General features: G+C 45.7%; 1 protein-coding gene across 8 annotated transcripts in view; it reads right to left on the minus strand.

Annotated features, from left to right (window-relative positions):
* The window catches only part of CDH22 (cadherin 22), a 137,970-nt gene that overhangs the window by 30,564 nt on the left and 91,884 nt on the right, over nucleotides 1–15,522 (minus strand). For all 8 annotated transcript variants that reach the window (XM_050917706.1, XM_050917703.1, XM_050917702.1 and 5 more), the window contains one exon: nucleotides 15,126–15,262. In XM_050917706.1, the coding sequence (XP_050773663.1) occupies nucleotides 15,126–15,262 (137 nt within the window). The remainder of the gene's footprint in view (nucleotides 1–15,125; nucleotides 15,263–15,522) is intronic.

Genomic DNA, 15,522 nt, shown 5'->3' on the forward strand with positions numbered 1-15,522 from the left:
AGCCCATCTTGGTGTCCCCCTGCTCCTGCTGCTACTAAATACATATTTTAATATGACTGCATTATCCATGGCTTTGTACAGCCTGAGCCAACCCTCTCATTCCAGGATGAGCAAACAAAACCTCCTGGCTCCCCCGGAGCCTAGACAGTAGCTCTGCGCCCTGCTGCATTAGGCAGCTCCTGTACTTACTTCTGCCTGATAAGCTGTGTGAGCTTTATACATGTGGGATGTAGCTTGTAGGTAGCTTGGGAGCTCTGATTTGCTCCTTCTTGTTTCTGCCTCATGGCACGCACCGTAAAGGTACATTAATCCCTCTTTATAATATTATAAATCACTCCTGAAGGCCTAATGCCTTCCGAAGTGCCTCACATGCTTCCAGAAATGAAAAACCCTCATTATCTGGCTCCTTTGTTCCCCCAGAAGTTATAGCTCTGGAGAGACCCAGCATGGGAGGGAGCACTGCTTGTTGTTAAAGCAGGAGCCTGCTGCCTGTTTGTTGATAAAATTAACTCTGGTCTGTGAGTCAGGTGGAGTTGTACCCGGGGGAGAGAAGTATGAGCAATGCTCCATAATTATCTGAGAACCCAAACCCTCTCCCCAGAGCCCACCTTGGTCCCCCTCTCTGCTCTCCTGTTATCGCTTCCCTCACCCAGACCTGCTGCTTTGGTGATTAGATGGGTGTTTTGGGGGGAAGGAGGCAGAAGTCGTGACTAAAAGCCTGGAACAATTTGTTATTTTTAAGAGCATGTTAGTGCAGCGAAATAAACTGCAATTGCTTTTAGGAAGAAAGGAAGCTGAAGGCAGCAGGGCAGGGAGGGAGCTGGGAGGCGGAAAATCTGAGGGGGTGGTAAAGAGGTGTGTCCGTCCGGTTCCATCTGAAGGGGTAAATGAGCGAGTAAGTGAGAGGGGTTTGATTCCAGCAAGTGATATGGTGAGAGTGTTTTATCTCCTTCCCCAGCAGCCTGGCTCGTCTTGCAGAAAGATGGATAACCTTTCCCTGAAGTTTGAGTCTAAAGTGAGCTGGCATTGCCCTGAAGGTGATATACATAGAAGGAGATGAGAAAAGGCAGAAAGAAAGGATGAGAGGAGGAAGAGAAAGGGGGAAGAGAGACACTCAGATCTTTCCTTGTCTCTCTCCTAACCTTACCCTGACTCCCATCACCCATTCAGAGCACACACAATTAGTGGGCAATACAGCATTCATTATCATGACTATTCTTAATCATTCTTATGTATTTTTACAGTGCTAGAGATACCATAAGAAAAAGACAGATGTGTGCCCCAAGGAGCCAGATCTTAACCCAGGATATTTAAATCTTTCCAAACCAGTCAGAAGACAGCGCGTTTCCTACTATGCCATCCTTATGGAACTAGCTTGCAGCCCTTTAGCTGAGATTGCAATCAGCGTATGCTGATATTTAGAGTCAGAGAGAACAGCACGAACCCCTCCTATCATCACAGCCTCAAAGTCAAGGAGTCTGAGGAAATATACTATGCATGGGTGGTGGAGATATCCATGTGCTAAGATACATTTATTGAGCACATGTGACGGTCTCACCTGCACTTTGCCTGCGGACTTGTCTCCCTCAGAGCTGTCAATAACATTCTATGCCTGTGAGCAGCTTCAAAGACATACCATTAACAAAAAATCACCTGCTACACAAAGGTCTCCTCCCTGCCCCTCAAACCCCACTCCCAAATCACCCTAAATCACTGAAGCTTGAGACCCTGGGTCTGATACCTCAAGAAATCTTGCCCACATACTCAGGGTTTGACTGATTGCCATATTTGGGGTCGGGAAGGAATTTTCCAGGGCAGATTGGCAGAGGCCCTGGAGGTTTTTCACCTTCCTCTGCAGCATGGGGCATGGATCATGGGTCACTTGCTGGAGGATTCTCTGCTGCTTGAGGTCTTCAAACCACAATCTGAGGACTTCAGTAACTCAGACATAGGTTAGGGGGTTGTTACAGGAGTGGGCGGGTGAGATTCTGTGGCCTGCATTGTGCCGGAGGTCAGACTAGATGATCATAACGGTCCCTTCTGATCTTAAAGTCCATGAGTCTATAAGAAATGGTGGGGCTAGAAATGGGAGCATCATCTTATAGACTCATAGATCTAGGACTGGAAGGGACCTCGAGAGGTCATCGAGTCCAGTCCCCTGCCCTCATGGCAGGACCAAATACTGTCTAGACCATCTCTAATAGACATTTATCTAACTTACTCTTAAATATCTCCAAAGATGGAGATTCCACAACTTCCCTAGGCAATCTATTCCAGTGTTTAACTATCCTGACAGTTAGGAACTTTTTCCTAATGTCCAACCTAAATCTCCCTTGCTGCAGTTTAAGCCCATTGCTTCTTGTTCTATCATTGGAGGTTAAGGTGAACAAGTTTTCTCCCTCCTCCTGATGACACCCTTTTAGATACGTGAAAACTGCTATCATGTCCCCTCTCAGTCTTCTCTTTTCCAAACTAAACAAACCCAATTCTTTCAGCCTTCCTTCATAGGTCATGTTCTCAAGACCTTTAATCATTCTCGTTGCTCTTCTCTGGACCCTCTCCAGTTTCTCCACATCTTTCTTGAAATGCGGTGCCCAGAACTGGACACAATACTCCAGTTGAGGCCTAACCAGTGCAGAGTAAAGCGGAAGAATGACTTCTCGTGTTGTGTTTACAACACACCTGTTAATGCATCCCAGAATCACGTTTGCTTTTTTTGCAACAGTATCACACTGTTGACTCATATTAAGCTTGTGGTCCACTATGACCCCTAGATCTCTTTCTGCCATACTCCTTCCTAGACAGTCTCTTCCCATTCTGTATGTGTGAAACTGATTGTTCCTTCCTAAGTGGAGTACTTTGCATTTATCTTTATTGAACTTCATCCTGTTTACCTCAGACCATTTCTCCAATTTGTCCAGATCATTTTGAATTTTGACCCTGTCCTCCAAAGCAGTTGCAATCCCTCCCAGTTTGGTATCGTCTGCAAACTTAATAAGCGTACTTTCTATGCCAACATCTAAATCATTGATGAAGATATTGAACAGGGCCGGTCCCAAAACAGACCCCTGCGGAACCCCACTTGTTATACCTTTCCAGCAGGATTGGGAGCCATTAATAACTACTCTCTGAGTACGGTTATCCAGCCACTTATGCACCCACCTTATAGTAGCCCCATCTACACTGTACTTTCCTAGTTTATCTATAAGAATATCATGCGAGACTGTATCAAATGCCTTACTAAAGTCCCTTATCCACAAGGCTCGTTATCCTATCAAAGAAAGCTATCAGATTAGTCTGACACGATTTGTTCTTTACAAATCCATGCTGGCTATTCCCTATCACCTTACCACCTTCCAAGTGTTTGCAGATGATGATCTTTGGGGACCCTTGCACAGGACACATGGTATTTCTTTTCTTTTTGGCCCTGCTGCATCACTTCCTGCTGGGCCTTTGAATAGAACATTGTCATATATGTTTAAAAAGCTGTTTAAGGGCCACTAAAATGTATTCTTTAAAAAACTCTCCTCTCCCTCCGAGGCACCTGGTTTTACAGGGGGGGAAATATAAAAAGCAGCTTCAATAGATTTTTTAAAACCTCTCCTGATATGTATTTTCTGTAACTTATGGGGTAAGTAGAACCAACAATGGTCTGGGGTGGGTGGGATCGAGATGTTACTGCAGTGCATGTGTAATGAACTGCAAGATTCACTCCTCTTAAGTACTCCAAACCTCACGCACCAGCGCCCAAAAGAGCTTTGCAGCACCCCTTGTCCCCATGTGTACATGCGGAATGACACGCACACACAGAGACATGTGCAGACATGCCCACGAAGGCATAGCCACGTGCTAATGTGCATACAGCTGCATGCACACACAGACCCACAGGCAGAAAGAACCACATTTTCATGATATTAGCTAGACCGTCAATCTGAGCAAGAGAAGGCAGAGAAGTATGACATCATCAAACAGAGCCTGACAGAAAACAAAAATAGCTGTTGGTCCTCAGTGGCCAGGACTGAGGGGGAGAGTGTGATCAGTTTGAAGAGAGCATCATCTTTCACTGCTGCAACTCTACTCTGTATTCCAGCTCAGCTGACTGACATGCAAATTAGTTTAATTATTTCTTCTTCTAAAATAAATTATATTTTGCAGTGGCTGCAATATGTTGTGTCAGGCAAAATTACATTCAATATTTTTAAACTAATTGAAGTCAGCCTTGAGAAAACCTGACTGACAGCAGCAAGGAAACTAGGCTGCTACCTAAACGGTTTCCTAAATTAAAATTAAACATGCCGCTTTTCTGCATTTCCTCCAGGAGTCTGAATGCCATTAATCTGAAAAGATTGAGGAAGGAGATGGGAAAACCACACAGAGCAAGAGCAAGATGATCAAAGCACAGCAGTGCAGGGAAGGAATTGTGGACCTGTGATTGGCAGTTGCCTTTGCCAACCTGGGCAGAAGTATTTCCAGATCCACTTGAGTCTATTACAGTTCCAGCAGAAGTGCTCTGCAACAATATTTGCCTTCAGCAGAAGTGCACTGAAAGTGCATTCCTTCCCTGCCCCAGATAAATCGTTGGAGACCCAGGACAGGCAAGGTATTACTTTGCGTTGTGCACCTTTAACATGGGTTGCTGTCTTCCACGGCCCCATTGAGATCCAATGCTCATGCAATGGAAAAGACTGGATGGAACATACATTAAACAGGGACTGCCTGTCACACTGACTGAGGCACACAGAACCCAGTTCTAAGGCATGGCCCCAATTCCTCCAGCACGATGGTGCGAATTCTGAGGCACGTTTTGACATTTCTTCTCAGCTTCAAGTAAATTCCAAAATAAAGAGTTTTTTCAATTATGAAAATAACCCAGTCAGGGCACTTTTCCTGGTGTTATTTATTTAGATACTAAATTATAATTATTCCATGCTGTCCCTGGTTCTCAATGTGCAGCAGATTCTTGTACTTATAGTAACTGTGCAGGCTGTTGTTGACGGAAGCTGGAAGTTTTGGTACCTGAGGCTTTTGGCACTGATGAGAAGATGCATCTCCTCTTTTCTTACTGCTGGCAGAAGAGGAAGTGATATGAGGTTTTTGTTGATGTTGGCTTGAACTCTTAGTTCCACAGCCCAGAAATCCCGGACAGCAACCAGCTGCCCCACAGGTCCCCACCACATCCAGCAGCAGTGGATAAACATGCTAGTTGGACTTTTCTAATTAAAATGATTCCCACTAACAATATTTTTTACACCAAAACTGCCACCATTAGACTTTGGATTCAACCCACCAATGAACTGAAATATTTAATATTCACACTGCTATCATGATTTGAGGAAACGCTCTTCTCGGCGCTGGCTAAGCCTCAGCTGGAGTACCGTATCCAGTTTGGTCACTGCTGTATTCAAAGGATGTAGACAAACTGGAAAGGATCCAGAGACAAGTGACAAAGATGATCAAAGGGATGGAATGCAAGTCATAGGCGCAAACGCCAAAGGAACTGAGTATGTTTAGTTTGGAAAAGAGGAGAGTAAGGGGAGGACATGATAGCAGTCTTCAACTGATGGAAGACCAACAAATTCTGAAATGTGTTTCCCTGGGAATGCCACTACATGACCGATGGTCATTTGGTTGCCAAAAAGTTTCAGTGACGTGAGAGGATTGCCAGTGATAGACATGGACTCAGTGTACAGCCAGGCCACCTTAAGGATCGAGCTAGAGCTTCATGCAGGCAGCGCTCAGTCTGCAAGGAGGCTACATCCCTGTGCGATCTGCCCTCATCCAGATGATGCATGGTGTTTTAGAATCCTTTGCAAAGTCTGTGCATGTCACTATCATGTGCCCCATACAAGGAAATCTGCGCACCAGAAGGTTCACACCTTTGGTGGAATACTGGGGAATGTGCAAGAGCTGTTGGGGAGGCTTGGGGCAGACAGCATTAGTTTCAGGGTGCAGGCAACTAGTTGCAGGGTCCCGACTGCCAAGAGGGGTGTCAGTACCTGGGTGTGCTGAGAGGCCTGGAGCCTGGAACAGTGTCTAAACTCTGCCCTGCCCCAGCCAGATAGGAGCTTGTGAGATTTGGCATTTGGATCCCTCCAAGCAGTCTAAAGAGTGTCCCATGGGGGAAGCTCAGCTAGATCTGTGATAACTTCCACCTCCAGGCTCAGGCATTGGTAGTTACAGTCAGGCCATGCTCTGAACGTTTCTCTGCAACCGTTTGTCTTTGTTCTTTTAAAGGAAGTTCCGCTCTTGCAGCACATCTCTGAAGATACAGATTCTGCAGCCAGTTCTGTCACCCCTGAATCTCAGGAAACACTGGGCCTATCATCATGCTGAGTAGTCCTGGATGATCTAATATGTCTTTTCTGCAACAATGAACATAAGAACAGCTGTACTGGGTCAGACCAAAGGTCCATCCAGCCCAGTATCCTGTCTACCGACAGTGGCCAATGCCAGGTGCCCCAGAGGGAGTGAACCTAACAGGCAATGATCAAGTGATCACTCTCCTGCCATCCGTCTCCATCCTCTGACAAACAGAGGCCAGGGACACCATTCTTTACCCATCCTGGCTAATAGCCATTTATGGACTTAACCACCATGAATTTATCCAGTTTTCTTTTAAACCCTGTTATAGTCCTAGCCTTCACAACCTCCTCAGGCAAGGAGTTCCACAGGTTGACTGTGCGCTGTGTGAAGAACAACTTCCTTTTATTTGTTTTAAACCTGCTGCCTATTAATTTCATTTGGTGACCCCTAGTTCTTGTATTATGGGAATAAGTAAATAACTTTTCCTTATCCACTTTCTCAACATCACTGATGGTTTTATATACCTCTATCATATCCCCCTTAGTCTCCTCTTTTCCAGGCTGAAGAGTCCTAACCTCTTTAATCTTTCCTCATATGGGACTCTCTCCAAACCCCTAATCATTTTAGTTGCCCTTTTCTGAACCTTTTCTAGTGTTAGAATTGTCTTTTTTGAGGTGAGGAGACCACATCTGTACACAGTATTCAAGATGTGGGCGTACCATGAATTTATATAAGGGCAATAATATATTCTCAGTCTTATTCTCTATGCCCTTTTTAATGATTCCTAACATCCTGTTTGCTTTTTTGACCGCCTCTGCACACTGCGTGGACATCTTCAGAGAACTATCCACGATGACTCCAAGATCTTTTTCCTGACTCGATGTAGCTAAATTAGCCCCCATCATATTGTATGTATAGTTGGGGTTATTTTTTCCAATGTGCATTACTTTACATTTATCCACATTACATTTCATTTGCCATTTTGTTGTCCAATCACTTAGTTTTGTGAGATCTTTTTGAAGTTCTTTACAATCTGCTTTGGTCTTAACTATCTTGAGTAGTTTAGTATCATCTGCAAACTTTGTCACGTCACTGTTTACCCCTTTCTCCAGATTATTTATGAATAAATTGGATAGGATTGGTCCTAGGACTGACCCTTGGGGAACACCACTAGTTACCCCTCTCCATTCTGAAAATTTACCATTAATTCCTACCCTCTGTTCCCTGTCTTTTAACCAGTTCTCAGTCCATGAAAGGACCTTCCCTTTTATCTCATGACAGTTTAGTTTACGTAAGAGTCTTTGGTGAAGGACCTTGTCAAAGACTTTCTGGAAATCTAAGTACACCATGTCCACTGGATCCCCCTTGTCCACGTTTCTTGACCCCTTCAAAGAACTCTAATAGATTAGTAAGACATAATTTCCCTTTACAGAAACCATGTTGACTATTGCTCAACAATTTATGTTTTTCTATGGGTCTGACAATTTTATTCTTAACTATTGTTTTGACTAATTTGCCCAGTACTGACGTTAGACTTACCGGTCTGTAACTGCTGGGATCACCTCTAGAGCCCTTTTTAAATATTGGTGTTACATTAGCTATATTCCAGTCATTGGGCACCAAAGCTGATTTAAAGGATAGGTTACAAACCTTAATTAATAGTTCTGCAACTTCACATTTGAGTTCTTTCAGAACTCTTGGGTGAATGCCATCGGGTCCTGGTGACTTGTTAATGTTGAGTTTATCAATTCATTCCAAAACCTCCTCTAGTGACACTTCAATCTGTGACAGTTCCTCAGATTTGTCACCTACAGAAGCCAGTTCAGGTTTGGGAATCTCCCTAACATCCTCAGCTGCAAAGACTGAAGCAAAGAATCCATTTAGTTTCTCTGCAATGACTTTATCGTCTTTAAGCGCTCCTTTTGTATTTCGATTGTCAAGGGGCCCCACTGGTTGTTTAGCAGGCTTCCTGCTTCTGATGTACTTAAAAAACATTTTGTTATTACCTTTGGAGTTTTTGGCTAGCCGTTCTTCAAACTCCTCTTTGGCTTTTCTTATTACAGTCTTGCACTTAATTTGGCAGTGTTTGTGCTCCTTTCTATTTGCCTCACTAGGATCTGACTTCCACTTTTTAAAGGAAGTCTTTTTCTCTCTCACTGCTTCTTTTACATGGTTGTTAAGCCACGGTGGCTCTTTTTTAGTTCTTTTACTGTGTTTCTTAATTTGGGGTATACATTGAAGTTGGGCCTCTATTATGCTGTTTTTAAAAAGCGCCCATGCAGCTTGCAGGGATTTCACTTTAGTCACTGTACCTTTTCATTTTTGTTTAACTAACCCCCTTATTTTTGTATAGTTCCCCCTTTTGAAATTAAATGCCACAGTGTTGGGCTGTTGAGATGTTCTTCCCACCACAAGGATGTTAAATGTTATTATATTATGGTCATTATTTGCAAGCAGTCCTGCTATAGTTACCTCTTGGACCAGCTCCTGCGCTCCACTCAGGATTAAATCTAGAGTTGTCTCTCCCCTTGTGGGTTCCTGTATCAGCTGCTCCATGAAGCAGTCATTTAAAGTATCGAGAAATTTTATCTCTGCATTTCGTCCTGAAGTGAAATGTTCCCAGCCAATGTGGAGATAATTGAAATCCCTCACTATTATTGGGTTCTTAATTTTGATAGCCTCTCTAATTTCCCTTAGCATTTCATCATCACTATTACTGTCCTGGTCAGGTGGTTGATAATAGATCCCTAATGTTATATTTTTATTAGAGCTTGATATTTCTATCCATAGAGATTCTATGGAACATGTGGATTCGCTTAAGATTTTTACTTCATTTGAATCTACATTTTCTTTCACGGATAGTGCCACTCCTCCCCCTGCATGACCTGTTCTGTCCTTCTGATATATTTTGTACCCTGGAATGATTGTGTCCCATTGATTGCTCTCAGTCCACCAGGTTTCTGTGATGCCTATTATATCAATATCCTCTTTATCACAAGGCACTCTAGTTCACCCATCTTATTATTTAGACTTCTAGCATTTGTGTACAAGCACTTTAAAAACTTGTCCCTGTTTATTTGTCTGCCAATGCTGAAATGGTGACATCACTATCATTTCCATAGCAACTGATTTTGAAATAAACCCAGGATTATTGTGTCACCGGAGAAACCAGATACATGAGGGAGCAACTCTTATTCCACCCATAATCTCAGTGGATTAGGAAGAGCAAAATGACATACAGCAGAATTTTAGGGTTGAATATTTGGCCTGCCAGTGTGTGCACAAGAGGGGTGCTAGAACAAGTGAGCGCGTAAGTGCGTACCCATTTTTCACAAGTGCAGACGTGAGTGCAACTGCCTGACTATGCAGGCAAATGGCTGCTTGCACATTCACATTTGCAGGTACAAGCAAATGCAGGTGTCCTAAATAGGGGCACCTAAAATCAGAGTCCAGAGCTGAAAACGTGGCTCCGTAGTGAGTGGAAGCAGCATGTGAGACCAAGTAATGTATAAATGGCTCTTACCTCCCCTGAGTCCTGCCCTAGCTCAGCGGCATGAGAGTAATTAAATTGCATCCAAACACAATGCTCTGATTAAAGCCGGTCTCCAGCAGGAAGATTTATCATCTCAATTACCAGCAGTGGACACAGCAGTCAAGTCCTCCTCATTTTACATGAGCAGAGAGGAAAGCAAGAAGAGAATCACAAATATTAGCCTAAGGAAGGTAAACAGCTTGTGTGTGAAATGAAGATTTATCTCAGCAAACACTTGGCCAGATTTGCTGAACAATCTCCAGGTTTGCTGGTTGGCTGCACAGTTACCAGGGCCCAAATATTCTGCCCGTTGCCAATTGGCATAGACAGGCCACCCTGGAACAGGGACTTTTTGCTTCTTTCTGGAAGAGAGATTCTGACTCTATTGTCTTCACCTCAAATAGTGCATATTCTTGGAGAGTTATGGGTGTGGCCTTAGGCCCGTTCCTGCTTTTCCTGCTATTCCCCTGATGTGAATGTACCGTTTGGGAGGAACTGTAACCGAGGCGCGGCCCCAGCCACACAGAGTGCTCAGGGAATCCCACAGGTGAACATGTATGGTGGTTCATTTGTAGTGCAGTATCACTTAAAGTCCCAGTCGGGATCAGGGCCCCATATCAATGCATGGAGAGTTCCTGCCTCAAGTTCCTCGCAATCTAGACAAGCCAGACAATGGGTCAGGGTTAGGGAGCTGGGGGGGCGGGAGGGTGCTGCCAAACATCACATTAGTGCCATGCATTCAGTTTTTAATTTATCGTCGCTGGTGGTAATGGCAACTGTTTGATCTAAGAGCAGGAAATGGAGAAGGGGGAAAAGGGAGTGCAGGGAGACAGGTACAGGACTGAGGAGGGAGATAGTTAGGTCAAACAGACTGTAAGCAGACATGGAGAGCCCAGGGGGTCAGAAAAGCCACCACTACCCCAGCTCCTGAGTGGAAGGGGGATGGGGAGTCCCTTGGTTCCCTGGGCTGAGTGACTAGCATGGGGAGCTATGGACCTGATCCAGGGCAGAAGGAGGAACTGTATGGATTTGTCTCCTCTCTCGACGTCTTGTGATGTCTTTAGTACAAAGCACTTGCTTATGAAAAATGGGGAAATACTCTGCCACCTGTTTGTACTGAGCCTCACTTCCTCACAGCCCTCTCCCCTCGGCGCCAAGCCCCAGCACAGGGCGGCCACGGCCCCCTCCCCTCAGCGCCAACCCGAGCACAGGGCAGCCACAGCCCCCTCCCCTCGGCGCCAAGCCCCAGCACTGCTCTTGGTTCAGCCTGACATCTGTTATAAGGCCACATGCTGAAATTCCTTGTGTCACTTTGAAGGCCTTACCTTTACAACTGCCCTTTCCACCAGAGAATTCAGACATAAATTGTACTTTAAATTCAATATTGGCCATTAATATTTCATGATTACAAACCGTTAAGGGTAATGTCACTGGCAGGAACGTCTGGACAGTTAAAATGGATGAGTCAGAACTTACTGACGGGGAGAAGTCAGAATACTAAAGAATCTCCCCAGCTTTTAAAGTAATCCAGTCTGACAGGCCTCCCTGCTGGAGGGAAACGGCAGCATTTACTGACTTGTTCTGAAATCCTAGCTGCTGTGTATAAATATTTTCCTTCTGATTCTTGTCACCTCAAGTTTGCTGTAGAAGCTGAGTTGTTCTGCACCACTAGCGTCCTCTCCACGGGCCACCGCTAACACAACTTCATTTCCATGCCCTCAGGAGGCGCATGCCCCTGCTCTGGTAACAATCTGTACCAGCTGAATGCATTAAAGGTGTCTAGACACACAGCGGTGCAGGGCTGGGAAGAAAAGCCTGGGCCCAGCCAGTGCTCACCACAAGGCCACAGTGGTGCAGCTTTCCCACGAACATACAGCTCACAACAGCCAGTGGAAATAAAAACTCACTGTAACTAGAGACAGGACTGAGCCAAACCCCTAGGTTCAGATGTCCCGGGACCATAGGGCTGCTCCAATCTGGGTCCAGTCTTTGTAGCTCTGGACCCCTCTCATTGCAATGACTGCAGCGGAGGTGGGGTTGGAAACAACAGAAGTGATACATGCTCGAGGATGCACACTGAATCCCTCTGTGCCTAGGCATCTCAGCCCCAGAGCCAGGAAGGCAGGGCAAGGACAGGATTAATGCTAAGTGAAGTCCTGGCCTGCATCAGACCCAACAACGTGTCACCATGCAGCTTGGCAAGCGTGTGCACATCTTCCTTGACAAAAAATAACCCACAAAGACGTCCCTAAAGATGTCTCCTAAGCAAGACCTAGGCAAACTCCCCTGCTCAGAGTCAGACCTAGGCAGGTGCCCCTACCTGCACACACTGAGTGCACAGAGGAAAATTCCTTAGCTGAGACCTCTCTCTCATTTCAAAGGCACCCAGTGGACTGGAGTGGAGCCTGGTGCTAACTGTGATGGTGGAAAGTGGAACGAGACCTGGTCTGCGCCTGGCCTGGAGATGCTGGTGTCTGTTACCATTCTGAGACATTAGACACGTGAGCGGAAGGGTTTGAAGATTGTGTTCCTGTTCTCTGTATTCCCCACTGTTCTGCTGCTTCTTGAAGCCTCTATCATTCTCAATGCTTGTGTGGAATGTGGGGGGAACCCAAGGCCTTACACCCGAGTCAAAAGGGTCAGATCCATTCTCTTACAGGGAACAACCTGCTTAGCTCCACATGAGACAAGGGCCTGAACATGCATTACAGAGAGTGGCAGCGCACTGAGGATAATCTTGCCAGTTTCCTATCCAGCAGCAGAACACCTGTGGCTTATCAAAGCTCTTTTTGCTATTATTTATTTTCTTTTCATTCCCCATGAGGAGTTTGTTCAAAGCCTCTGCAAGGCAGGACCAAGAGTTTGTTCTTTTCTGTCTTTAACTGAAGTAAAAAAGATGAACAGAACTTCTGCTGGGAAATTATTCTGCCTGAGTCAGGGCTTTGGCTGCTTAGCTATGTGCCAGCTATTTGTTCCATGTCGCTGTGTTTTGGCGGAAGTGCAGATACCCGAAAAATCCTCTCAGATAAACAAACTTGAAACCTGCACGACTGCTAATGTATTTCCTCCTCGCTTTCCTCAGCTGGATGAGAGAGGGTTCTTCAGCAACTACAAATGAAGACCGGAAGGGCATCGCTGCCCTACGGAAAGAAAAGGCTATCACATGAGGATTGTATGTTAAGCTTCTAGAAGTAGCTTATTGAAAAAGAGGACAATGGAGTATGGAGAACAGGCAGGCTCCATCTACTGCCACAGGCCCTTCCTGTTAGTCCCCCAGGTCACTGCTACAGTCTGGCTATCAGCTCTGAATTCCTAGGCAGACGGAGTTCTCAGGCACAAGCTCCCTTTTCCACAATAGCCTTTAGGGAATCCAGTAGTTCCCTATCTCACAGCTACTTGGTTCTGCAAACCTCTACCCTTTAGGTGTCTCTCCTTCTTTCCCTTCTTCCTCTCAATCTTTCAGTCCCCGCCCTGCGTCTGGCTCTCGCCAATTCATTTGTATTCACACATAAGGCAGGTGCCCCTTTCTACTTGCCTTTGTGCTGAATATTTACTTCACCAACAAAAACGCCTTTCACTTAGCAGAACAGCACGTGCTGGCCCTCTTGGGGAGAAGCAGGAGAGCAACGTCAAGGGGCACGTTCAGAAATCCACTCTGTCGGCTATTGGCTCTTCCCTACTTTGTCTGCAGCCCTCCCAGCCCTAGTGAACGAGCTCAAAGATTCATCAGAAGCAAAAGCTAACGTGACTGCTTGGGATTTTGTTTTCCCATTGTCTTTTTGAAGTTTAGAAGAGCAGTTTTTATAATATCATTTTCATCCTTCTGAGAAAGTGCATAGTATGGGAAGGGCAGAACCAGACAAACAGTAGGAAAGGGAATTAGCAGAGTGCAGGCATAAACATGGGCAGAAACAGGAGAAAAATCATCAGTAACAACCCCCCACAGGCCCCTTTAGAAAGATAAAAGCAAATCTAGCAGCGTCTTCAAACTTCCAAGTCCTTGAAGTTTGTCCATCATCCACCCATCCATCTACCCATGTACTTAGATGTCCCACAGTATCTGATACTTCCCAAGTATTTACAAAACAGAAATTACACTGAGAATTTCTCTTGCTTCCTTCCCAGCCCACAGGAGAGAGAGCCTGATCGGTTAATGGGTTTCTTTATACGTGAGTAAGGGGTACAGTGGTCTGTGTGTGCAGAAATTATTGAGGGAAAAACAGTCACAGAGCTGAGTTTTGCATTTAGTGAAGCTCTTCTGCTGCTCTGGATCTGGAGGCAAGTGTTCTCCCTGTGAGCACAGCCTCGGGAAGGGCAATTCTCTGAGCTCATTGAAGCTGCCTCAGCCTCCTTGCTGCTTATTCCCCGTGTTTAATGAAGCCTTTGGAATCACCGAGGCTCTCACCCAGTGGTGCCAGGCAGAGAAATAACCCTGATGAAGCACAGACAGCATGGCTGCTGCATCACCACAGCTGAGAGCAGATACCTGCTATAGCACAGAGAGCTGGGCCAAGACACAGAGCAGAGACAGCCTGCACAACTGTCTGGAAAAAAGGAAGAAGAGTGCAAGTGATGGGCCTTTCTGTCCATTTGTCGTATTTCATCTGTCAATCTGTCTGTCCTTGTCATGGCCCTTTCTAGACACAATGCCCCAAATCTATTTGTTTTTATAAAATAACTGTTTGATGTAACACAGGACAAGCTGCTTCTGCTATTGGCCCGGTGCCTGTGTGTGTGAATGGGAGGTACATGGGTAGGAGGTGTAGATCACAAAATACCTAGCGGTGCAGGTGCAGGGGCCAGATTGAATTTTAAGTTACTGCAGAGTCCTCACAATGTAATTTTACTTCCCCATGGATGGCTGTGAGTGCTGCACGTGTCTGAGGAGAGAGGCAGAGGCGGCCACGTCCCCAAGACCCAGGCAGTGAATCCAGAAACAGGATGGCATCTGAACTGAGGAGGAAACACATTATATAAACATGGGCTCTTAGCAGTCCCAGAGGTGTCTCATCAGGTGTGAAAGCAGCAAATGAGCAGCGCAGGGATGGCTGGTGGGGCTGCTGGGTAGATAACACGGGTTTTGATTAGTATTCATCAAAGGTACCATCCGACCACAGCTCCACTTCTCAACACGAGACAGGAGGAGTATTTTTAGATTGTCTGGGGAGATGTTAGATTTCCCTTCCTGCATCTTCTCTTATATCACCTCTAGTTAGTGCCTGCTTCCTTGAGGTGGTCACCTCTGCACCAGTGAGTGATACCCACCCCTCTACAGAACTCTCCCCCTCACCTGCTTCCATTGCCAGGACCGTGATGTTGTGCCACCCTGCCGTCTCCCGATCCAGGACTTTGACTGTCACAATGGTGCCTGTGTTTGCATCAATGTCAAAGATCCTCTCCAGGTTGGTGTTGTGATCGATGGCATATCTGAGCACAAAGCAGGAGAGAGCCATGAGGGACTAGGGAGGGGCTAGCAAGACCTGCACTGACTCTCAGCCAGGTTGATTAGGCCCTGTTACAATCACTTCCACTGTGACACTAACCTGTTCTCTGTCTGGCCTCTATCTCCAGGGACATAGGTAGCCCCATTACTATCTGACTGGAGGCCCTAGAGTTAAAGTGAGGGTACACGGGGGAAGGTTGTACCAAGAGTGCAAACTCCTTCCTTTGGAGAAGCAGGGACTATG

Source organism: Gopherus flavomarginatus, chromosome 11, assembly GCF_025201925.1.
Source record: "Gopherus flavomarginatus isolate rGopFla2 chromosome 11, rGopFla2.mat.asm, whole genome shotgun sequence".
In the NCBI taxonomy this organism is placed as follows: Eukaryota; Metazoa; Chordata; order Testudines; family Testudinidae; genus Gopherus; species Gopherus flavomarginatus.